The sequence below is a fragment of the Hirundo rustica genome, chromosome 1, assembly GCF_015227805.2.
Source record: "Hirundo rustica isolate bHirRus1 chromosome 1, bHirRus1.pri.v3, whole genome shotgun sequence".
Classification (NCBI taxonomy): Eukaryota; Metazoa; Chordata; class Aves; order Passeriformes; family Hirundinidae; genus Hirundo; species Hirundo rustica.
Window position 1 is genome coordinate 18115063 of NC_053450.1, and position 26092 is coordinate 18141154.

A 26092-nucleotide genomic window follows, 5' to 3' on the forward strand; every position below is an offset into this window, starting at 1 on the left:
TAATGGAAGATAATTTTATCTTGTTAGCTCCTTTTCTATTGTTGCGGTGCACTTTCAATGTTAATGAGCTTTGTGGGGGCGTGACACCTTGCCCAAGGGCTCTGAGTGTCCCAGACTGTTGCCGGCAGATCAGCGTAAAAAATTACGAGATGGGCTCAGCTTGCAGCTCTGAGGATCGTTTATTATAAATGCACAAAATAAAATGCAGCCTAACTTGAAGACAGAGCAGAGGCTAAGACCTTGAACAAAGCAAGACAGTGAGTTTTAAGAGACTGCTTAGGGGTGGAGTTCAGGGTAGGGATCCAATAGGGAGAGGGGTAACAAGGTGGGGATAACAATACAGAAACCAAAAGGAAACCTAGAGGGAGGGGAGCAACCGAAACAGCCAATAGGGCATCGAGGACTGGGGCATTGATAGGGAACAGTCTGGAAGGAGGGACAGGGTTAGGGCAGGATTGACAACCAAGTAAGTTGGTACTTGAATCTGGGCAAAACCAATAATACAGAGAAGGTGAGGGAGAAGGGGGTACAACGTAGAACTAAACTATTAACTCAGGGAATAACCAAACAAACCATTCAGCACAAAACACACCCCACCATCTCCCTCTTTCTTGTTTTGAAAGAGGGAGTGTGGAGGAATAAATCATTTGTTAAACGGAGAGAATAAAAAGTAGTAAAAGGCTAAAGTACTTATAACTTATATCAGGACACAAAACAACTTATAAACAATCTCTTGGACAACTTGACAATGACATTTAAGAAACTAACAACTTCAATTAAACTTGCGGCCACAAACAATTTTTGGTAAAGATTCTTATTTTAAAATAGAGTACTTTTATTAGTGCATCTTTTTTCTCATGGTCTTTTCTTGTGCTTGCCTTCAAAAGGCAAGGTTTCAAAAACCTTTTCAGCACTGCAATCTATATAATTTCTGGAGCTCAATTTCTTTGAGAACTGGTGTTATCCCCGCAGTGACTGGAATGGGCACATCTTTTAACCTGAGTTGTTCTTTGCTGTCCCTTCTCCTGCAATACAGGGTTCATATAACGATTAGATTATTTGGGATTTACATGCAATTGGAATAAAACATATACATATGAAATCAATTCATTATAAGTAAAAAGGAGGCATAGGTAAGAAGAGGTATTCAGCTTAAAAGTTAATATAACACATAGCTAAACACTTTTCCTTTATTCCTTTGTCGCCAACTTAATATCCTTTTTATTAGTAAAACAGTTATTCTTCCTTCTACCTGCACTCATTGTCTCTCCTTTCTGTTTCTTTCTTTCTCCTCCTTTTCCTTTTAACAGTCCTTTTGAGATCTCTATTCCATCCCCTTTCATCTTAACACACAATTCCTTACACAGACCCCCTATTCATTCTACGGAGCTGAAGCCCAGAGGAGTCAGCATAATTAAATTTACCTGCAGAAACAAAAGGTTATCAATAATGACATCTTACCAGAAAAGGTTCTTGGGAAGAGTAACATGTGGCAGTAATAAAGGAAAGGTGGACAGAAGAGTCAAATTCAGACACATTTTGTGGCCAAGAAATCAGAGTTTTCATGAAGAGCTGTGAGGGAAGATGGCAAAGAAACCTACATGGAGGCCTGATATGAATCTGCTCAGAGCCTAATTCTTGCTCCACAAGATCATAGAATTGTTTAAGTTGGAAAAGACCTTTAAGATCATTGAATACAGCCATTAACCCAGCACTGCCAAGTCTACCACTAAACCATGTCCCTAATCACCATATCTACACACTTTTTTAATAACTACAGGTATGGTGATTCAATCACTTCCCTGGGGAACCCTTTCCAAGGCTTGACAACTCTTTCCACTGAAAGAGTTTTCCTCATATCCAATCTAAACTTCACTGACACAACTTGAGGCTGTTTTCTCTCATCCTATTGCTTGTTACTTGGGAGAAAAGACTGAACTTCACTTTGCTAGAACTTTCTTTCAGGTATTTGTAGAGAATGATGTACTCCCTGATCCTCCTTTTCTCCAGGCTAAACAACCCCAGCTCCCTCAGCAGCTCCTCACAGGACTTATGCTCCAGACCCTTCACAAGCAACATAGCCCTTCTCTGGACATGCTCCAGCAGCTTGGTGTCTTTCTTGTAATGAGAGGCCTAAAACCTAATGCAGGTTTTGAGGCGTGCCCTTGTCAGTGCCAGGTACAGAGGTACAATCACTGCCCTGGTCCTGCTGGCCATACTATTTGTGACACAGGCCAGGATGTCACTGGCTTTCTTGGCCACCTGGGCACACACTGGCTCGTGTTCAGCCACGGGGCAGCTTTCCAACTCCTCTTTCCCCAGTCTTTGGCGTTGCATGGGGCTGTTGTGGCCCAAGTGCAGGACCCAGCACTTGGCCTTACTGAAACTTACACTCTCAGCCTTGGTTCATAGATCCAGATCCCTCTGCAGAGCCTTCCTACTCTCCAGCAGATCAACACTCTTGCCCAACTTATGTCATCTGCAAACTGACAGATCCCCTCGCCTGGACCATTGATAAAGACATGAAACAGGACTGGCCCCAGCAGTCAGCCCTGGAGAGCACCACTGGTGACCCTCTGCCAGTGTTGCTATCATATTGGGGATGATGATAATAACGACACGAGGCTCTCCAGTTTAGAAGCAAGTGAGAGCAACCTTTACTCTGCAAAGTCCTCTTGTATAGACAGGTATGAGAGAATAAAATTTCGTTGGGCAACAAACCAATGCATCACCATCATTGGACAGTTAGCAACAACACCCCTCAACCATTTCTTGCAAGTAAAAAAAACAAGGAGACAAACAACACCTGCAAAAGTTGTTTTCCTTCTCCAAGAACTGTTTGGATTCCTCCTCACAATTTCTCAGGCCATAGTTCTCAGGCCAGTGTGAGAAAGTTATGTACTTAGTTTCACAGACACTGTGCTACTGCTGCCTGATCTCTCGCATTCAGCGTCCACATGCCAGCTCAGTTTACCACCACTCTCTAAGCCTGGTCGTTCAGCCTGTTTTTTTTGCTGAATGACGATTACTCCCACCAAAACCATGAGCAGCCAGTTTCTCCAGGACAACACTGAGGGAAGTGGTGTCTAAGGCTTTACTAAAGTCCGTGTAGAAACATCCACATCCTTCTCTCCATCTATTACGTGGATCCTCTTGTCATAGAGGAAGAAGAGGTCAGTCAGGCAGGACCTCCCTTTCATATTATGCTGGCTGGGCTTGATAACGTGCTTGTCCTGTGTGTGCTGCATGATGGCACTTAAGATGATTTTCTCCATGACCTTCCCCAGCACTGAGGTCAGACTGATGGCCTGTAGTACTCTTGTCCTCTTTCTGACTCATCTTCTAGATGGGTGTCACATTGGCCAACCTCCAGTCAGCTGGGACCTCCCTGGTTGACCAGTAAATGATCCTCCACCATCTCCCCCAGTATCCTTGTGTGGATTTCATCCACATAAAATTGTATGGGTCTAAGTGGTGTTGCCGACCATTTCCCCGTGGATTGTGAAGACTTCATTCCTCTCTCTGTCCCTGCCTTTCAGCTCAGGGAGCTGGGTACCAGAAAAAGACTAGTCTTATTAGTGTTGCAGACTGAAGAAAAGAAGGCATTATGTACCTCAGCCTTTTCCTTATCCTTTGTCACTGTGTTTCCCCCCACATTCAATAAGGAATGGAGATTCTCCTTAGCTCTCCTGCTGTTGCGAATGTATTTATAGAAATATTGTTGCTGTTTATGGAAGTAGCAGATGAAGTTCTTATTGGACTTTAGCCCTTGTAATTTTTTTCCCTGCATAACCTCATGATATCCTTGGAGGAGTCCTAAATTATCTGCCCTCTCTTACGAAGTTTATAAACACTACTTTTTTTTTCCCAAGTTCCTGCCAAAACTCCCTCTTCAGCTAGGCTTCTTTCCCCCTGGATCATTTTTTGGCACGTGGCACCAACCTGCTCCTGTGTCTTTAGGATTTCCTTCCGGAAGACTTTTTAGCCTTCTTGGACACTGTTCCTCCAAGGCAGAGGATTTGGTGACCCCCTTTCTTACTGCACCAAGAACCAAAAAGTTGCCATTTGGTCATCACTATGCCTACCTTGGGCATAGTGACCTCCAACCATCACACCCCCCACAAGTCATTCTCCATTCCACAGCCACAGGTCCAGCAGTTACCTTCCCTAGTTTGCTCCCTCACCAGCCCTGTCAGGAAGTTATGTGCCCCCATGTTCCAGGAATCTCCTAGGCTCTTTCCTCTTTGCTGCGCTGTGTTTCAAACAGACATCTGATAAGTTGAAGCTCCCCATGAAAACAAGGGAAAGTAATTGTTAAACTCTCACAGCTACTTAGAGAATATTTTATCTGCCTCTTTCTGCTGGCTGGGGGCTCTGTCGCAGACTCCCACCATGAAACCTGCCTTGTTGGCCTTCCCCCAGTTCTTACTCTCAAACACTCAACCCTATCCTCACCATCATTAAGCTCTAGAGAACCAAAATACCCCTACCTCCACTAAGACAGCAGACTGACAGACCTTGCTAGTACCCTGTCCCTCAGGCGTTGGTGTACTGCTCTCAGACTTCAGTGAGCCTTGTTTTATCCTTTTCTCCCTTCAAATCTCTTCAAAGCTCTTTCAGTAGGCCCTGCTAACTCCTGTGGAAAGATATTTTTCTCCCTTTGAGTCAGTTTCACCCTGTCTGTTGCCAGCAGGCCTACTGTTTTGTTCCCTTTAGCTATATCCATATGTATAGCATTTATCTGTATCCATATATATGTCTATGTACATGTGTGTGTGTGTGTGTGTATGTATATATATATATATATAGTAGCCTTTAGCTATATTCATGCTGTTCAGCAATTGGCCCGGCCCTAAGTCAAAATCATATACATGATTTCAGCTGTTTTGAACTCCAAAAACCACTCTGAGTAGTGAATAAGTTCAGGCATCTTGCATCCTTGCTTTTGCTTTGTCCCTTATAACTCTCTTGTTATAATACAGGCTTCTCTGAGGAACCTTGAGTGAGCTGGAGGTAAAGATTTACTGAGAGTGACATCCAAGGACACTGAAAGAGGAGTCAAAAATCTACAGGATTGCCCACAATGTGTTAAGCAACAATTGCTTTGGCGTACATGGTCACATATTATTTGATGTGGTTACAGTAAGGCAATTCCTGCCAACAGTGAGAGGAGGGATGCATCATCCATGCCTAGTTCATAATTTGTTTGTTTGTCTTCTTGTATGTCTTTGAAGAAGTAGGTTGGGAATGAAAATAGTTACAAGATGAAGTGTAAGAAAAGTTATATCTCAAGTCTTTTAGGCAGCAGGAGATGGGAACTGTTTTAGGAGTGTAAGGCAGTTGGTCTGTTAGGGTGTCTCATTACAGAAGAGTTTACAGGGTGCTGAAGAATCATACATATACCATGAAGGGTAAGGATTCTTTTCCCATCAAGAGCATCTCACCTAGTGAGACTGGTACCAGAGGACTCCAATGCTCAGAAAGTGTCCCACTGGCTGAGCTCTTTCACACCAGATTGCTTTGCTTCTTGTCCTGTCTGCCACCCACTAGGATTATTTGTACAAGATCGGAGTTGAATGCTGTCATGCTGAACTTAGTGAGTCCTGTGTGGGGGATGGGAGCAAAGAAGGAATTGGAATGTGGTGTGCAGATGTGTGAAGGTGAGAGTAAAGCTTATCAGCTACTGGTTCCAGAGGGTGGTGGGCTTTTCCTACTTTTTTTTCCCCTGATTCTGCTGGTGAAGTAATCAGTTGAACAACCTCAGTTATCCAGCCATACAGGGTAAAACTACCAGATCACTATGAAAGGATGTGAATAATTTTAAATATTTAAAAAATTAAAAATTAAATATAAGCCCTTTTGGTGAGCTGCTCCCTGGGTGGCCTCTATGAAAAACCTCTTGAGACCCAAAAGACACTCTCCTTTGTTGCATAATATTTTTCTTTTGTTTTCAGTAAACCAGGTTTGAACTGGCAACTTTCTATGAAGTCCTGTAGCCAATTTAATATTTAAACCAGACCTGCAAAGTTATACTGGTTTCAGGAATGTCTTCAGTCATCCTCCCTCTGCTAACCTACTGTGCTGACCCAGCACCTGAGAAGGACTTGACTGCCCATGGGGACAAAAAATTGTTCTGCAACTCTGTAGAAAGGCAGGATAATAAAAGCTAGTGAGAACAAAGAGTGATGTGGCTGAAGTTTGTGTTGTAGTTATCAGCCAAGTAATTTAAAACAAAAGAAGAAGATAATCCAACAAAATCAGAGCATAGACTTGAATGCACAGCAGCTGGTGACCTGAAATGGTAACTTGCACTAAATGTGCTCCTTTGGCAATGTCTGTGCATATGGTTTTCAGCCCATTTTGGGTAAAAATTTGTAGAAGAAGGCTCTTAAAACTTAAAAATGCTTCTTTTTTTTTGAAAACTTTGTCTTGATATCTGATCAAGAAGAGTCTGCAAGAAGACAGCTGTTCTAGGACCCTGAGAGCAAGGAGGTAGTGCGCCTTGCTAGTGCTGTACCTGTTCTGCAGAGGCTTCTGTACTCTGAGTATTGCTTGCTTTACAAATCAGAAATTATATTAGTGGTGTTGCTCAATTTCCATGGGCATATCATTCTATGTGCATATATCAGGGTACTGAAGTTGTTATATTTTGTTGCTGTTGTGTGCTTATGTCCCCAGCTTCAAACTAGAATCCAGCACTGCATTTTTATTTAACTTTATACTGCTTTAACTTTATAAAGCTTGGTCTCTGCTTGCCTGTGCCTGTATTTTAAATGTGTGTAAAGTCATTAGACTGCCCTGCATACAATTAAAAATGTAAAGATTGCATTTCTTTTTATTCAGTGCCAGTGCAGATGTCTGAAACTGAGTGCACTTTCAGAACCCTCCTTTCAAAACTTTTTATAGTCATGCAAAAGATGAGTAACACTTTGGAGGATGGAGGAGCACCAGCCAGAATACTTTTCAAATAACCTTAAAGTGCATTTTATCTTCTTATTTTGCAGCTAACTATGGACCAAATCCAATTTGCAAAGGTTGCTTATCTTGTTCAAAGGATAACGGGTGCATCAGATGCCAACACAAGTTATTCTTCTTCCTGCGAAGAGAAGGGATGAGGCAGTACGGTGAATGCTTGCATTCCTGCCCGTCGGGGTACTATGGACTCCGAACGCCTGACATGAACAGATGTTCAAGTGAGTTATTTTTTGAACCCTTTTGAACACTTTAGTCAGAAGGCCATAATTCATGTTCAGTTTTTAAGATGATATGTTGTGAAACAGAGTTGTGTTTTCGCGGATGTCTCAAGTCATCTTAAAACTTCTTTGCTAAAGAAGGTGCCAGCTCATTCTGAGATATATAACATTCAGCAGATTAACTAGTTGATGAATTGACCTATTTTTTATTGTTGTTATTATTATTAGTTTAATATAGAAGGGTAATTTGGGGGAAAAATGTATGATTCATGCAGATACTTTACTTTTAAGAAGCAAATTCCCACTACATGAAAACAAAAAGAATTCAGAATGAATTTAACATACAGGTACCAGTAAGTATAAACACAAATATATGTGTGGGCTTCTTGTCATATTTCCTGTTCCTACACTTACTTCAGATGACCAGACACCTCACACCAGACATGCTTTAATATGTAAGTGTTGCTAATTTAATAAAACAGATGTACTATTAAAAACAAACAAACAACCTTTCACTTTTAGTGAAACATTTTATTTGGAAATTTACAACCTGCTAATGTGCAACAAGATGCTCTTTTTGCATGTTTGTGCCTAGAAGCACAATAGTTAAAATCCATGAGTGCTCTGGTATCTCACTTTATTTCACCTCTGTCTGGCAGTTGTGCCTATTCATATTGATTTTTCCTTATGCTCATATGTGAAGTATTACCCATATGGATTATTAATCATTGCTGTTACTTCTAATTCCTATTTAGGAGGAGAATGTTTTTCTCATAGTCTTACCAGAATCAGGTCACCTGTCACAAGAACCTGAAGTGAGAAATAGCTTTTCTTTGTTTCCTGCAATAATCAAGCGTTCGTTAAATGTGTGGCACCTTTCCCCTAATGCTGTGCCATGTCATTGGGAGCACCGAGCTGTGAGAAAGCGTGTGCTGGTTTTCACATCACACATAATCTCACAGGAGGTCACTCACTGGCAGTCTGGGCTCGATGAGCGCTTATGGCCATGCTTGGACCTGTCCCAAGCTATCCCACGTCTTTCTCCCTGTTCCCTGCGTGGGCTCCATGGGTATAGTATTCCCAACTGCTGTGTAATATTGCCGAGTGCTGCCTAATCTGTACCAGGTGGTTGAGTTTTGATAAAAAACAGTGTATGCTTTACGCATCTGTAAAGTAATTTAGAATCTTTGCCTTAATTTTCATAACACATTTATGAGTTCAACAATTTATCTACTTGAAACCCTTCAAAACTGGGCTGTAAATAGTTTCCCATGTAAAAATGTTTTTGAATATATTTGTAGGTGCTTTTGAGGAAGGCGAAGTAGTCTGTATTGGCAGTATTTATTTTCTTGAAAAAAAAAAGAGAAGTTAATTGCAGAAGGTGGAGAGTGAAATAAATGTGTTTTGTTTGTTTGTTTGTACCACTTATGGAAAGTGGCCTTTTCCCCTGGATTACAGGACTGATTTTGAAAAGCATAAATGCAAGTTGTGTCTAACCCATACTGGCATGTATTGAGCACTTGATATTTATCTCAGCCTCATGCTTTTGACATTCTCCTCCTGTGAGAATAATGATGCAGGTGCATTTATGGACCAGTCCTGATTCCCCTCTGATGATTTTTGTATTATATATTTGCTAGCACAACTGCTAACTGGTGTATTTGTACATCACTTTGGGGGTATTTTCTTGATTTGGTGATCTTGGTTTGCACATATGAAGCATTGTGGACACACAGACATTTTGTTGATTGAATTGAAATAAACATCCTTAAAAATGGAATAGATTTCTACCTACTTGCTCTTTATAGGTATGCTTACAGCGTCTATTGCTCAAATAATATTATCTCAGCTAAAAACAGTAAAAATTTTGGTTATGTTAAAATCATTATGGGAGTTATAGGACTTGAATTACATAAACTGAAAAAATTTCTATCCTAATAGTGTCTTCATAGGCACAAAAGCTTTTTAATATTTTTCTACTGGAACACTTTCCTGTTTTTGTTACAGAAGCTATAGAACATTTTTTTATGGAAAATGTTCCCTTGATTTTGAAAGCCAAAAATTGTCAGTGCCAAACGTAACACAATAAATACCACAGCCAAGTGCAGCAGCTCTAAAATTATGGAAATTATGTATTTCAAGACAGATTTTCTTTTCTACATGTAAGCAGTATGTGTACCTAGAATTTGCTAAGTGGTTCTAGACTGTTTTTCTAGTAACAGTGAATCATGAAATTTGAGACTGCTTGTCTCTAGAAGTCAGTGTAGAGTTTTCTGCTGGATATGATTTCCACCTTGAACACTGCAGTATGAGAATGAAGTCCTTTTGGACATGAACTTGGAAAGTGTTGAATCTCTTCCGTAGAAGAATGCCCAAGAGATGAGCTACCCTTTGGTAATTTTCCAGTCCATTTTTAATAATTAATGACTTTGAACTGAACTGCTCCAACAAGCGATAATCTCATGAGGAAAAAAACCAGAACTGAATTTAAAGAATAAGATGAAACCTGTAATTTCAGTGGTTGGACTGATAAATGGATCAAGACTATCTTGAACCTTTCAGCTTAGTCTGTGGCCATAGTACCCTCTATAATTTTAGGAGGAGAAACCACTCATAGATTAGAAATTACAGCTCTCTTCAGCTTTGGTTGACTAATTGTTTGTTTAGGTTCTCCCTCTTTCTCCTAGGTGGGCCCAACATTGTAATTTCCCCTTCCATTCACCTTCAGTAAAAACAAGATAAAGAGAAATTTTTAAACAATTGAACATTTATTAAACACGTGTAGTTAATTCAAAGCATTAAGAAAGGTAATGAATTTTTGTAACAGTGTTGCAAAATAGCAAGAATTCATTAATATGCTGTTGCTTGAACTTTACTTACATAGTGTAGTAGGGCACATGACCCCTTGTTGTAATTGCAATTGTAGCAGTCAGGTGGTTCAATTACCAAAAAATTCTGGAAAGAATTAGCAGAGAAGGTGTGGCTGGTCAATGACAGATCAGTGCAGAGTGCCTGTGGATGCTGTGGGATGGCAGTGTGGAGTTAGATCTGTAGCACCAATGCTGTCCTAGTGAGCAGCAGAGGGGTGGGAGCAGGAGCTGGAAGGAGTGAGTGTCATGGTCATGGGACAGTCTGGGGGTTGGTGAAATTACAGAAGAGTCAGGTTGTTGTCAATCCTAGTTCATCTTCAGCTACAGTTAAGTTATCATTATGATTAGCACTCAGTAACCCTAAGCATTATGATGAATATCACTCTGACAAATTAATATTTTAATTTAAGAATTCTTTAAGTATTCCTAATACTCTTTCAGGATTTTCCCCTAAACTGCATCTGATACAGATTAAATAATGTCTCTTTCACTTTGGAGTAGTTTATTTTCATAGGACAAAAATGAAAATGCATTGTCTTGATTGAAATCTTCACCCAACCTTCATCCAACCTTCACTCCACCCAAACTTCACCTACTAAAGTTTCTAAAAAATAGTTATCTCAAGGACTCTGCTGTGAGCCAAAAGGAAACTGGCATTGCAGGTAAAGCAGAAAATACAAACAAGATGGGAATTTTGAAGTATGATCCAAACTGAAAGAGGACTTATTCGTTCATTTAATGTTTATTGGTTATTCACATAGGTACTTATGTTAAATAGCAATAGTTTTATGGAGGGAATTCCCAGTGAAAAGTGAGGCCAGCTTCCACCTGCCAAGGGTGACTGTATCATATCAAATAGTAACTTCTGTTGAAAGTTTTTCCTTTAGTCCTTCTTCCACACACACAGAAAAGCTTTTAGCATGTTTTTGAAAATAATATTTAAAATGTTATTTAAAATATGTTGTGTCACTTGGATGTGAGGAAGGGTTGCAAGATGCTGATTTTTCTTTTAATGTTCTGTTCTGCATTTTATCATTGGGACTACACGATTTGTAAAAGCCTTGGTATCTTTTCAAGTTTCTGAGGTGGGTGGGCAAGAGGCAAATGTTTTTTCTTAATATTTTACTACACAGGATGTTTGACTCAAGCATTGCATTTAATAAAATACTTGCAATACACCTTGAGTGTAACAAACCAGATTAGCAATTAAGTATTGTGGTACATCTCCAGAGCAGCTCACCTAGTTGGTTTTGCCATGCAATTCATTAATCTAGGAGAGTGATTTTGCAGGGTCACTGTGAAGACATTGACCAGGATCCTTTTCTTTAGGGACTGGTTCAACCTTTGGGAAAAAAAAAAAAAATATTGTTCTAAGGAATTTCCTATAAACTGAAGTGTGGAGAAGAAGCCCAACTTGTGCTGCTTATATGAACTCGAGTTTTAAAAGCCCCTTTGGAAAATGCTGGACACAGGAGCTGGTAGCATTTAGATTATGTGTGGTTGTGTCTGAATAGAGCCAGCGCAGGTTATCTTTGTCAGGGCAAAGCTTCAGACTGATGCTTACATTCATTTCAACCAAACAAAGGTCACCTCCACTTGAAATATACATTTTTCTTTTCATTCAGTCTGCTTAATTAGTTGTCCATGCTACAAGACATCTGATCTAAAAAGCCTCACATTTCCCTAATTGCTAACAAAGAATTTACACGCTCACACTTGCACACACACTGTTTAAGTTTTGTGGGATGCCCTGCTTTGTCTTGCTGAAGTTCAAGAATAAATATTAACATCTGTTTTATAAAGATTGGCTAAATTTGAGGTGTTGATTGGAAATATTTACTAATTGCTCTTTCAGAATAGTGACCTTATTGTTTGTGCTTATGGTTTGTTTTTTGGTGTTTTTGTTGTTGTTGTTGTTGTTTTTGTTGTTTTTGTTTTTTCCAGTATAAAGGAATGAAGAATAAATGATTGACAGAATTACCAAAATTATTATTATATTGTTGCATGACATGAATAAAAAATGCTTCTTGCTGTGGCTTCAGATAGATGAAGAGAGGATACAGTTAATGTAGTTTATTGAATTTTGTTAGCTGAAGGATTAGATTTTTTAAAAAATTAATTATAAAGTGATCCTTGCTGTTCCAAATATAATGGCTAATCCTTTTAATCTTTATTATATTTTTCCCCGGTATGTTTTGTAGGTATATATGGTATACATATGATCATTGATAACAAGTTCATTTTCATGTTGACATGTTTTACTATGGAATAGGATATTTCTGAAAAGCCTACACCTGAGTCTGTCATCTATTGTAGGCCATATTCATCTTAAATTTTCAGAGAAATACATTTCATAAAGGCAATAATTGTTTTGTTTTGTTTTTATCTATTGGTTATGGTGTATATCTCCTAGTCATTTAAGAATGGTTATTTTTTGTGGATCATGTGTCTCAAAAATAGAGAGAAGTTAAATCCAGAAAAATTGAGACTTTTTGCACGTGCATATGTGTAGACACAGACATCAGATATACTACATGAAAGCATCCACTCAGCTATTTATAGGGTCAACTCATAGGAAAAAAAAAGTATCCTGCTTTCAGTGATAAATTATAAACTGAAGACAATACCTATAATACATGCATACTTCCCAAAATAATTTGTTGCATCTTGGTTTCATCGAAAGTACTTCCACATGAAAATAATTTATATTGAACATATTTCCTCCAAAAATATTTTGTTTACTCAAATGTAATTAAACTAGGGGTTTTATCTAAAGTTTGTTTAAAAAAAAAAAAAAAAGATTATAATGACATTGAGGACAGTGTGGTAAGCACAGTTACCTCTAATTCCATCTATATCCTGGATGGATTTCAGGATGACAGTATTGTAGCATTTCTGGCTTTGCTATTTTGTTGCTTTATAAGTCCCTTCATTTTTAGTCTTATCCTAACTTTGCTGCCTCATTGTGTTTTATGATCCTTTTGATTTAGGATGCAGAATAGAAAACTGCGACTCCTGCTTTAGCAGAGACTTTTGTACCAAATGCAAAACTGGCTTTTACTCGCACAGAGGCCGCTGCTTTCGAGGATGCCCTGCTGGATTTGCAGCTTTGGAAGAGCTTATGGAATGTGTGGGTGAGTCTTCTAGCACAGCAGTCCTGCTAAAGTAGCTCTTTTGCCAAGTGGCTGTATTCAAATATGATGATGCTTGGTATTTCTTATCAGGAAATACTCAGAAATGAATTAATGATTTCTTTACTGGTAATACTATTAAATTTTTCCAAACTTTAAAATCCTGCCTCTCCATTGTGCATCAGAAAGTTCTGTCCTCTTAACTGTAAAATCACCTTGTATGAAGATTTGCAAATCAGAATTGTTTGAAGATTTATAACTCAGAATTCATAAGATTTCAGGACTTGTGTCAGAACAAACTCTTTCTTTCAAGAGTATTACTTGTATTTCATGATGGAGAGGGCTTGGAAATGTGAACTTCTGATGCTTTCAAACCCAGGTGATAATGAAATAGGATCTATATATTAGATATAGAAAAAATATCATTATTTTAGGAGAGTTCAATATTTGGAACTGTCATAACTTATCAAACATAGAGTTTGATATTCTGATTTTTTTTTTGGTTGGGTCGATGCTGGCTAAAAAGATTCAGGTTCTGTAAGAGATTTTAATTTTGTTTCTAGCTTTTACCTGCTGATAGTAAAACTGTCAAGTGTTGCTTTCTAACAGTGTACAGTGTATTCTAATTTAAAAAAAAAAAGAAAAACAAACAACAAAACCCCAGAATTGCTCACTTGTGTTTTCTTTTGCTTTATCAGAGGGCTGTGAAGTGGGTCAATGGAGTGAGTGGGGAACTTGCAGCAGAAATAACAAAACATGTGGATTTAAGTGGGGCCTGGAAACGAGAACAAGACAAATTGTGAAGAAGCCGGCGAAAGACACAATACCATGTCCAACCATTGCAGAATCCAGACGATGTAAAATGGCCATGAGGCATTGTCCAGGAGGTAAGTGTAGCCCATGCCAGAAAAATCTTTATGATCTGAACTCCAAATTCTGTTTCTATTCTGTCAGCCAGGGCTGTCAGACAGTCCTAGTCTGTATAGTGAGACTGCAGGGAAATGCTCAGTGTGGGAGTAATCAGTCCTTCAGCAGACTGTGAGACTGTTTTTTGGAGGTGCCTCATGGAGGAACCATAGCAGGTTGCAGTTTGCACTTCAGCATGGGAACAATGCTGGTGATGGAAGAACAGCTTGTTCTGCATGTGGCAGGAAAGATTATGATTCCAAACCTCTCTGCAGGTAGCACACAGTGTTGGTGTGATGGGTATTTAAATTAAAAGAAGTTAGTTACACATAGCACTGTTAGCCGGAGCTGTTAGCTGGAGCATGTTATTTGTTTTGAATATTGTAGAGCTAGGCCAAACTGTCATAGATGTGATACAAGTAGAACAGCGATAGATACTGAGATTTTCAGCATGAAAATGCCTATGGCAATTGCCCCAAGTAAATGAAATCAGATTTCTTTTATCATGCTGTTGCAAGACCTAAGTAGTAATGCTGACGTGAAAAAGGAAATTGAGTTTCATTTTTGGGTTTGGTTTTTTTAGACCCCAAACTGAAGTCACATCACTGGTAGAGAGAGTTAAGTTGAAAAGTTTAGCCTCTCAGTTATGTGTCTTGATGACTTAACCACTTTTAAATTTCAAAATTTGTAGGAGAGGTGGATGATCAGCAGATGATAATGATGCCATTCCTTTTGGAATCACAGGCTTAAATAAAGAATGGACTTCAAGTGATCTCTAGTCCAATGTCCCACTGCTAGCTGGGTCAAATGTGAAATCAGACAAATTAAAAAAATAAATAAAGGGTTGAAGAATCTTGAGGAAAGCCATAACATGATGAATAAGATAAACCTGAAACAGTCTTAGAAAATGTACTTAAATAAGTTTCTTTGTATTCTGGGATTGCTGAAGATGTGTATCTTGGCTTGAATATTCTGCCTACCAGTGTGTATGTATGTTATACATAGAGTTTTATCTTATGGTTATGGGTTAAATCTCTGAAAGCTTCGTGTTTGTCTCTAGGACTGCAAGACAGTCTGGAAGAATATATAAAGTTGATTCTCTGGTATCCAGGTTGACAGTCTAAGATGTCCTTTGCTTCCCTGTCCCCCTCCCTGTGTTCCTACACACATGGATGCACACGTTGGGCATAGTCACAGTGGTACAGGGTTGCACTGTACAGCACAGTTAATCTACAACCTAAATAAACTTATCAAAGGCACTGAAGAATGAGACCTACAAAGTTAATATCTCTATAGGAAAGAAGAAGAAAAGGTAAAAAATGAAGGCTTATTTGGGCTGCCGTGGTATGTTTGTCATGGTATCTTTGAATGTTAGTCAGCTGCCTCTACATCGAGGTAGCTGCACCTACTAGTGCTTGCAGCCTGCTGAGTGATCCAGGTACCTCTAACAGACTCTGAAGCCCGAATGGGGTTAGTAATCAGATCAACTGAGCAAATGTTTTACTGATGAAATGGAGGAAATAAAAAAGTGACCATGTCAAGTTCTACTAAATCTCCATCAGTGTTTTCTTTCTTTCTTTCCTTTCATTTGCCTTCAAATGCAGGCAAGTGTAGCTTGTAGTGGAAAATTTGAGAAAATTGCAGAATTTTTTCAATTCAACATTGTGTGGTACAGATTTAGTCATTTATGTACTCATTGTGTATAAAGGGAAGTATTTTATGCATGCAGTGTCCAGCATCTGTAAAAACTCCTAGCAAGTGGAGAAGGGGGTTTAGTCTTGATAAATTCATTAGGATGCAAATTATTCAAATTTTTGTAAATAGTTGGAGAAGTATACCTAAGAGAACCGTAATATTCAAGAATGCTATAGGCACGCTCATGTAACTATGTTAATTTGGAGCTATCAAACATTCAAACCTTTTTATGTCTCTTAGGTTGTTTCAAATTTTCTTGTCTAGCAAATCAGGTCACTGCCTTAAGATTTACATCTCAAATTTATCTTTTCAAAGGCACAGTGGCTCTCCTAAGAGTGAGGATATTTATTGCCTAGTGTCCATATTGTCTCTGCATTAAGATCTCTGATCAAATCCTTGTGCCTTTTTTTTTACCACATACCAGGCAAGTTGTTGCTGCAAATACAAATTTAGGGTAGTAATTGTAGTACTCTTTCATGGACTCCAGTAAATCCTAAAGATTACAATCCTCTTCTCCCATGGTGTGGAATTCCCTGCATCTGTTTTCAGAGACAAAAATAAATGTATACAAAGCTGCAGGCTTGAACTCTCCACATTGAATACAGTGTTTAATACTGCTCTGTGCCATCACAGAAAATACCTCCCAGAGCATAAACTCCTTTCTCTCTCCTAAGAAACTCCTGGGAGAGTGTTAGTGACATTTTAAGTGCTTTGGGTAAGTCTTCCCCAGAGCTGGTTATCTGTGCAGGTGAGGGAGCCACAGAGGCTGCCCTGTATACAACTCCTGCTTTGCAGTATGTTTTAATTTATACTATATCCAGGGCTGGTCTAAGATCCTGTTCCTTTATCATATTTTAGTTAGCAGGTTGCTCCATTAGACATTCAAAATGTTTTATTGCCTATAAAGGGAGGAAAAGACATGGGTTACAGGTTCTGGCTGCTAAGGAAGAGATTCTGGGTCTTTAAAAATATGATGTTTTCCTAATGTTAGGAATTTTGTAACTGAACTTTTAAACTGAGGAAATAAGAGAAAAAAATTGTAAGGTTAGCACTTCTGGGAGACTTAGGAACCATAATCTCCTGTAAATGTCAGTTGAGAGGCTGTTAATAAATCCTTTCATCCTAATGTTCTCAGTACATAAACTCACACAAATGCGGAGAATAAGTATTGGATTATACAGCTAAAATGATTGAAGATTTTGATGGATTAAGCTGAGCACAGGAAGTAAGGATATTTTTGCTAGAATAGGGTCAAATAAAGTGCTTTTGTCATGTGCTTTCTACTTCTGCGTATTTTAAAGTTTACTATTTATGGTCCACACTGCAGAGAAACTTCCAAACCAGATTTTTATGCATTTGCAGCAGAGGGAGAGAGTTAAATTCTGTTTTCCTAGTAACTATTTCAGTTTCATATTTTTAAGGTGCTACCCATTTGGCCAGTTTTTGATGAATTATTTATCACTTTCCCAGTATCTGCAGAGTTGTGGAGGTACAAGCTGGAATACAAGTGAAAGATGATTTAACTTCTTTCCTACAAGTCCAGCAACATAAGTATGGCATTGATTTAATATTTGTTTCTTAGAGATATTTTCTTAGCGTCAGTAGTTATTGATTTAACTCTTATAACTGGAAACGTCACATTTTTGTATCTGTTAATGTAATGTAAATTACCCTGTGGCTTGACTGTAATATGAATTCTACTTTGAGAGGTTAGACTTAGACAAAGGAGACTTGGATTGTTCAGGCCACCTTCTATCCATGCTGGTCTCTTTCTGGTAAGGAGTTTTCTCCTCTTTAGTTCAAAAAGAGAGAAAGCCAGAATTTTAAAAAAAACAGCGGGGTAATCAGCAGTCAGAAATGTACAGTAGACTGATAAACCATGCTCTCTTCAAGTTTTCCCATATATTTCCCAAATATTTTATTTGTACCTCTTATTTGTATGTTCCTCATGTTTACCTCATTAATTGTTCCTCTTTTGTTTGTACACTCTATGAATCTGCAGGTTGATTTAATTTTTCATATTAAGTGTTACATAAGCAGGCAAAGCAGCTCTCTATTTCAGTGTTCATCAGACTGCAGTTCTTCAAGCTGTCTGAAACTTGAATATTACTCTGTGCCAAACTAATACTTCTGTATGTGCACATTGCTGGCCCACGCCCAGCCCCTCATCCACCAGCACCCCCAAGTCCTTCTAGCTCCCTAAAGCCTTCTGTCTTCCAGGCTCAACAAACCCCATTCCTTCAGTCTCTCTTCACAGGGTAAACACTTCAGCTCCCAGCCATGTTGGTGATGTGCTAAACTCTATCAATGTTTTTGTTTTCTAGAACTGGGGTACCCAAAGCTGTATATGGTATTCTAGATGTGGTCTGATGAACGTCTAATAAGGGGAGATGATCACTTCCCTTAATTTGCTGTCAGGCTGTATTAACAGGCCAGCAGATTGAAGGATGTGATTGCTGCTGCTGCAGCACAAAGTTGGCTCACATTTAACTCAAGTTTCATCAGTACCTTTCCAGGAGATCTGTTCCCCAGACAGTCCATATCTAGCCCATATTTTTTCAAGGAGTACTTACCTCCCTGATGCAGGACTTTGCACTTTGTTGAATTTCATGAGGTTCTTTTCAGCTACAATGAATCTTTTCCTCATAAGTGTGAAATAAAAAACAGTCAAAATAAATATAACACCAGAACTCAGTGAATGATCTTTGTTATCAGGCAGTTGATCACATTCTTTTGAGCTTTTTGATACATCTACACTGTAGTGCCCAGTGTTGAAAAGTTTGTAAGATGAGGCTCTTTTGAGACCTTAATTTGCACATTGCACTTGTAGACTGTCTCAGTGCCAAACACCATGTGCCCTTTGAGTCAAGGCTAGGGCTTTCTCTAGGCAGGTCTCAGGAAACGTGACCACTGTATTTTCTGTCTCCTATTGGTCTTGCTGTGTTGTCACAAGAACAAATAGCTTAAGTGGCAAAGGCTGATTCAGGAACAGCAAGAACTGTTGCCTCCTCCGTGAGGACTGTCAAGAGTTTTTCTGGATTGGTCCATTAGACTGTGTAGGCACAATCCTTGGAAGTTTCTAAGACCTGACTTGACAAACTCTTGAACAACCTAGTCTGAATAGTCTTGATCCTGCTGAGGGTGTTGGACTGGGGATCTCGATCCTACTGATGTTTGAACTGGGGACCAGTCTGAATGATTTTGTCTGAATGGCAGAACCTGCTGTGGTTGTATGCTGAAAGAATACTGTCCTTCCTTTTTGGGTTTTGCAAAATTTCTGATAACTTCTGCTCTAAATGAGAGAAAAGCTGGAGTGACTGGTTGTAGGGAATAGGAAATAAAATCTTTACTGTGGTTGCTATTGTGCTGAAATATCATCATTTAGCCTCTTTTATTCTAGTTGAAATTATATGCAAAGTATCTGTCATGTTTTGAATAAAATGGTAACTGTTGTTTCATGCATTTCCAAGTTTAGCCTTAACCAGGATAAAAGCTTAGCTCAAAATGCTGATTTCTTGAGATTTTTTTTTTTTTTTTTTTAATTTGACCTGTTCATTTAGTTGTCTTTGGCTGAATGCTGCACACTTCTAAATTCAAAATCATGGATAAGATCTAAAAGATCCATAGTACAATGTACCTCTATTTTAAGTTAATACACTATGGCAGTCTAAGAAAACATTGAAAGACCAGCAGAACTATAGAAATGCAGGTATAAAACTGTATTTTGGAGTGGCTGTGATTTTTCACGTCTTAAAGAAAAGTCTGATTTTTTAGATTTTTTTTTTTTTTCTAATTGAGCTTCATTCCATTGCTGGTTAAGTCATGACATGAATATATGTGTCAAGTTAGACATAAAAGGAAATTATCGCACTTAGAAAAAATAATCTTATAAGTTGAGGCATGATCTGACCAGAGATGATAGCAACCAGAAATCATTGTGGTTTGGGGAAAGACGACAAGATTTACAAACTGATTGTATTACTTTGTTAGTATTGTGTGGTTCTTTAAGACATTGGAAGATTATTTATCACTGTTAGACTAAAACTAGGATTTACAAGACTTATCGGTATTTTAAGGAAGACTGTAGACATAGAATATACAACAATTATGCTGTCATTGCCTACTGCAGCTCTCTGTTAATTTTGCAGTTGCATTGGACCAAACCTGCCCTTGTTGCACTCACCAGACAGGTAGAAGCTGCTTTAAGTGTAGCTCCACTGAGTACTGGCTCTGCTGGAATCCTGGCGTCACTAAGCAGGTTTTCCTCCTTGATGTGTTTTTTGCATGCCACTCTGGCCAAGAAGACTTGTCCTTAGCTTGTCTGAAAATATAACCCATTATTTTCATTTACAAATCATGACTCAAAGCTTTTGGAGAGAAGGAAAACCCACTTAAGCATTAGTTTACAAGGAGTAAACTCCAAAAACACTTACTTGCACAATGCAGGGTGGGAATAGTAACGAAGAAATAATTTTGTGAGTATTTTAGTTGATGGCCATTCTGCACATTTTGTAAAGGACCTAATAAGTGTGAGCAAGAAAGGACAAAAAGTAGTCTGATCTATTTTGAAGGCTTTCCAGGAAACAAGAACTGTTTTACAGTGTGGCTTAACCCTCAGAACCTGGCACTCTTGTTAGTACATTTGTTCAGGAAACAGGCCTTTGTGAGCTGCAGATTCTGCTTGTCTGATTGTCAACATCTACTTTGTACAGAGAAGGTTGTGCTGCAAGTATTAAAATGTGGGTCTTTTCCTACCCTTTAGCTGATTACATTCAGAAGGGACTGCAGCCAGTGAAAACTAATTGTAAAGGAAATCTAGACCCTGAAGAAAATGAAACACATAATACTGCTCATTTCAGCGGGAGTGCCTGCAGCAAGACTATGTATTTTAATTAAGGCACATAGGCAAGAGCTATAGTTATATCATCAATAGTCAAGTACGTTTGTACCAGCTTCTAAGAAGAGCAGAAATGTTTTCATCTCTGTTTTGTAAAAATAAAAAAGTGAAAATCAAATCATAAGTAGTCTCAGTTTGGAAAGATCATCTAGTCCAACCCCCTGCTTAAATCAGGTCAATTATGAGAAAAGCAGGACTAGCCATTACTCTCACAATCCTCAGACGTTAGTCTCCCTTTTTTGGTCTTAGTTTTATTCCTCTTCATATGCTTATTTCAGAAGTGATGATTTACAAATTGTTGGTTTTATTTGTTTCAAAGTGGAAACTATAGAAATACACAGCAAGTTTGTAGTTATATTTTCATGACATTTGCATTCTTTGGCAGTTAGATGAAATGCATGAATGTGCCTATACTGGAGCACTTCTATACCTGATGCTTCTGAGATTTACAGGTAAAAGTTAGGCACTGTACCTTTCAGGTGATAGCATATTATAAAAAGTAACTCAAGTGAAGCAAGAAACTCTTAATTTTTCTTTTCTACATTATAGTATTATGTTTCCTGTAATCTTTCTTCTTAGAAACAAAGAAATTACGTGGATATTTCTTGTGCAGTTTTTGGGGCTAAGAGAGCAAATAACTGTATTTATGCATGCATTTGATTTATATTCATTAAAATGAGTTCAAGTATAAACTTACTGGGACTTTTAAACAATTGCTGTTATTTTTCTTTTATATTGTTGGGAGCAATCCATTCCTTAGTTATTTTCCAAAGAGAAAATGCAATCCAATTGGACTCATATTTGAAAAGTAGTTAGAAATAGTTTTTATAAGCCACATGAACATCAGTTTGAGTAGCAGTCGTGTTCAATTCTGAAACCAAGTACTATTTATCAAGGACCATCAGGCAGATTTTGCAGGACTGGCTCCTCTTTGCTGCTACTACATTACATCATATTGCTTGAAGGTTGAGGTGTCTCTTCAAGCTCTGTGAACAAGATATAGCTGTTGACTGATTCTCCTCCTTTTTCTACATGTTTGGAATCAGATCAGTTAAAGTAAGCAGTTAAACAATTAAGTACTCTGAAAAAATATCAACACTTATTGAAAATAACCCTTCTGAGATTTAGGTCATTTAGGTAACTGTTCAGTGTCTGCATTTATGTTTTCCTTGAAAATGGGATGGTGGTTCTTTCATGGGAGTTGGGGCAGCTTGTTACTATGTCACTGTGCTCCTACAAAATTTTTTTGCTGTTTTTGTCAGGATAAATATTACTATGGGTTACAATTACAATTATTAAATTTATGGGTTTGTGTGAATGTGGTTCAATAACACATTACTTATATTGAAACCTGTAACTTAGCTTAGATACACACAACTAACCTAAACTTCCTTGGGGTGCTTTTGTAGTGAAGTGTGGTTTTGGTTTGCTTTTTTATGGATTATGTTTTAAAGCTTTTAAGGGACTTCAGTCTCCCTAAATGAAGCAGAATTTAAAAATGCATAGACTAGAAATTAAATCTGTGTAAAGTGACCTGTAGAGGGTACCTTTCATGACATTAGCAAAACACTTTTGTAGAAAAGCACTGTTGTAATTTGATTTCTATTTTAGTTTTCCTCTTCAGTACCACTGCCCAAGGCATATCTTGTAATGGACTATATATACTGAGCATAAGGTTTTAACTCTATGTACTTTATTAGGATAATTCAGCTTGTGGAAATTTATGTATTGTTTTATCATATTGGCAGGTTACATTCTCCACTTATTTTTAAAGGCTTTCAAGGGAATTATTGGCAGCGCAGAAAAGCCAACTCAAGTGCATTTCCCCTCTCCTTCTGAATATAAATTATCCTTCAATCCTCTTTTTTAATTAAAGTACTAGGAATTATTTCCTTGGGAAGCCATTAACATGGTTTTCCCAATCATTAAAAGGTAATATGCACAATTTATTTATGTATTGCCATTATTATATCTTAGACCAGATAAGTACTTTCAACATGTGTGTTTCTTTAAGTATGCTATATTTCAGAAGTAGCGTGATTATTGAGTGGTGCAGTGTCTCCTATGGGAGTTATCTGTTTTTAATGAATAACTGAGTGCATGGGAGTGTAAATCCTCATAAATGACCAGAGTATGAGTTAGAAATGGTCCCATGACAATTATACAATTCAAGGTTATTTAAAAATACTGAAGGAGAGCCAACTGCTAATCCACATTGAAATACAAATACTGAAAAGAGTTGTGGCTGATCCAAGTGCACAGATTGAATTTGTCCATAAAAAGTACTTGATGGATTTTATTGTGCATATCCTTGTGAAGTAACTCCTGTTGGTTTTTGTCTCTTGCTCATTCTGGAACCACAATCCACTTGTAGGAGGAGAAGCTATATACATTCTCATTTTTAATTCTTGACCAAAGAGCTATTTTTGTACATTATGGTGTCAGCCATTTCAGTCACAGCGGAGAAACCCCAAATGCTCACCTGCCTGAGGCTGTATGTTGCTCCCTTAGGGTCAATCAGTTAGGCACAGTTCTGTGCATAACCTCTGCCAAACCACAAGCCTGGGTTTGGCAGGTCTGGAGACCTATCTGCCTCAGGTGTGGCATGACTAGAGAGCAATCAGCCTTTCTCAGTTTTTAAAGGGTTTTTTATTTTTATAAAGGTTTTATTTATTTTTCAATAAGGCTTTCTTTGCACAGAAGTTTCTTCTTAAGTAATAAATCTATTAGGCTATACAGATAGTAATTGTATTCACAGCGTTGGTACAAGGGCCATACCCTGACTGTTTCATGGTATCCTCAGGCACAAAGGTAAAGCTGACAGGTCTGTATTTCCCAGGGTTCTGCCTCCTGCACTTTTAAAAAGTGGGTATAGTGGGTTTCCCTTTTTTCAGTCACCTGGTATTTCACCTGATTGCCATGATTTTTCAAATATCATGGAGAGGGACTTGGCGACTCCATCAGCCAATTCCCTCAGGACTCTGGGATGCATCTTATCAGGCTTCATAGGCTTAGGTACATTCAGGTTCTTTGGGCAGTCGTGAACCTGATCTCCTCTCACAGTAGGATGGATTTTGCTCCCCCCATCTTCTTGTCCATTCACTCAAGTCGTGTGGGAAGAGAGGTTGCTGGTGAAGACTGAGGCAAAAAATTTTTTGAGTACCTCAGTGTTCTCCTCATCTGTTGTTACCAGTTTTGTCAGTTTTGCTCGTCAGGGGGGTACACTTTCTTTGACCTTCCTTTTCTGGCTGACACACCTGTAGAAGCCCTGCCCATTATTCTTTGTGTCCCTTGCCAAGTTTAAGTCCAGCTGTAGCTGGGCCATCCTGACTCCATCTCCACGCAACCAGGCAGAATGCCTATATTTCTATATTTTTCCCAGAATACCTGGGCCTGCTTCTATTGCCTGTGCATTTCCTTCTTGCCCTTTAGTTTGACTAGTAGGTCTCAACTCATCCATGCCGCTCCCTTGCCTTCCTTTTCTGATTTCTTACAGCTGGGAATCGCGAGCTCTTGTGCTCTATGAAAAGCATCCTTAAAGTTCTACCAGTTCTGTTCTACTCCCTTGTCCTTGAGGGCAGTTTCCTGGGAGGAAAACAGGGGTTTCTATTGACTAATAGAAATAGGACCAGGGGGTCCTATTGACCAATTCCTTGACCAGCTGGAATTTTGTTTTCCTAAAATTCAGGGTCCAAGCTTCTCTCTTTGCCTGACCATATTCCTCAGGACTACAAATTCCACCAGTGCATGATCACAGCAGCCCAGGTGTCCTCCAGCCTTGGTGTCACTGATGTCGATGATCATTTGTGTTAGTGACCATCAGGTGCAGTGCTCCTTGTCAAGTAGCAATGCAAATTATCTAAGCGTAGATCAGCCTCCCACTTGCAGTAGGCCAGCCCTGTACGCAAGCTAATTGCAGCTGCTTGACTGTTAAGATAGAAACTCATTACACTGTAATTGTCTGGTGTCTCATCTCTAACCTTCATAATAGCTTTGTTATTCTGGAGAATCGTTTTGAATGCTCTGTGACCTGCTTGCTTGACAGCTTGTGGCGACCTGTGGTAGCCTAAAACAGGAGCCTCACAGCTTCAGGCTAAATTCAGCAGAAGTTGTTTACTTCTTACCCTACAGCCAGAGAGCACAAATGTGGAGGGCAAATAATCCAGGAAAGAGAAGGAGAGAGGAAAGAATCTGAGAAATAGAGTGAATCCTTCTTCCTCTTCTGTGGTTCTTTAGGGAGAAAAAAAATGAAGGTATAGACGTGGTTCCTAATTAATGGCTTTGTTAGCCAACAGGAGAACGTAAAGCCTATTCACACATGCTGATTCACTGCATGGTTACCAATGCCTTTTAAAATCAGACAAAGAGTATGCAATTCTACAGTGTTGTAGTTCAGAGACTCCTAAGCCAATGCTGCATAAAGTAGCTCAAGAAATGGAGAGTTTAAAAGTGTCAGCATAATGCTGTGCAGGAGTTAATGGTCCCTGCTGAGACACACGATTTATTAGGTCTGGCACGGTGCTGTGCAGATATGTTTTCAGGTCATGAGGTACTATGTTTGGGATGAAGAACTGTGATTTGCTCTATGGGTGCATAGATCAAGACTGCTAACTTGAGGGGCTCATTCTCTTGTGGGATTTATTCCTGTCTAATTGTTACAGAGGCTCACAATAACTCTGGAAGGACACACTGCTCGATGCATAAATGCAGCAGCTTCCAGTACTCTGCTGCAGGCCAGATTTAATTTAATTAACTTGCAGCAGACAGCTAGAGGAGTGAAGGAGTGCCAAGAGGGAATATGCGAAGGAACAATCTCCCCAGCAGCTCTCACTTGTGTGACCACCAGTGCTAGAACTAGGCTAGGATCAACTGCACTGATTTTTAAGGCTGTGCAGTGAAAGTCCTTCACAGAAAGCTTCTAGATATCTCTGCATCGTTACCTCTCATGCGCAGCGGAAGAAGGGCAATGGAAGAGGGGGAACAGAAGAACAGATCTGCTACTATTTTTTTTTTTTTTTAATTGTTGCTTGATTTTTGCCTTTTTGTTGTAGTTGTTGTCTTTTTAGAGCTTTCTGAGATAATTTGAGATAATTTTATTTCAGATTGGAAAATTTGGGCACCAGTGATTCCTGTAGTATATTTTGCTTTACGCCTCAGAGAATGCAAAGAACTTCCTCTTGAACATTTTGAATTCCTGATTCATTTTGAAGAAGTACAAAAATACTTCAGAGTGTTTGGTAAAGGAGTGGGAACCTGAGGAAAGGAAGAGTGAGAGAAAGCAAGAATTGCTCATGATGAACAGGGCACCCCACTCTGCATTGATGTTACATGGTATTGTACCCATTTAAAATAAGTAGGTTTAAATAATTTTCCGAGCACAGTCTTAAGAATAAATTAGTT

General features: G+C 38.8%; 1 protein-coding gene across 2 annotated transcripts in view; it reads left to right on the forward strand.

The window, feature by feature from the left end:
• RSPO2 (R-spondin 2) overlaps positions 1 to 26092 on the forward strand; it is a 105122-nt gene that overhangs the window by 51957 nt on the left and 27073 nt on the right. Inside the window, exons 2-5 of one of the 2 annotated variants that reach the window (XM_040066209.2) lie at positions 7005 to 7193; positions 13054 to 13197; positions 13893 to 14081; positions 15161 to 15231. In XM_040066209.2, coding sequence (XP_039922143.1) covers positions 7005 to 7193; positions 13054 to 13197; positions 13893 to 14081; positions 15161 to 15216 — 578 coding nt within the window. In that variant the 3' untranslated portion in view covers positions 15217 to 15231. Of the gene's footprint in view, positions 1 to 7004; positions 7194 to 13053; positions 13198 to 13892; positions 14082 to 15160; positions 15232 to 26092 lie in introns of those variants that run through there. The other variant, XM_040066198.2, reaches the window with a different exon arrangement.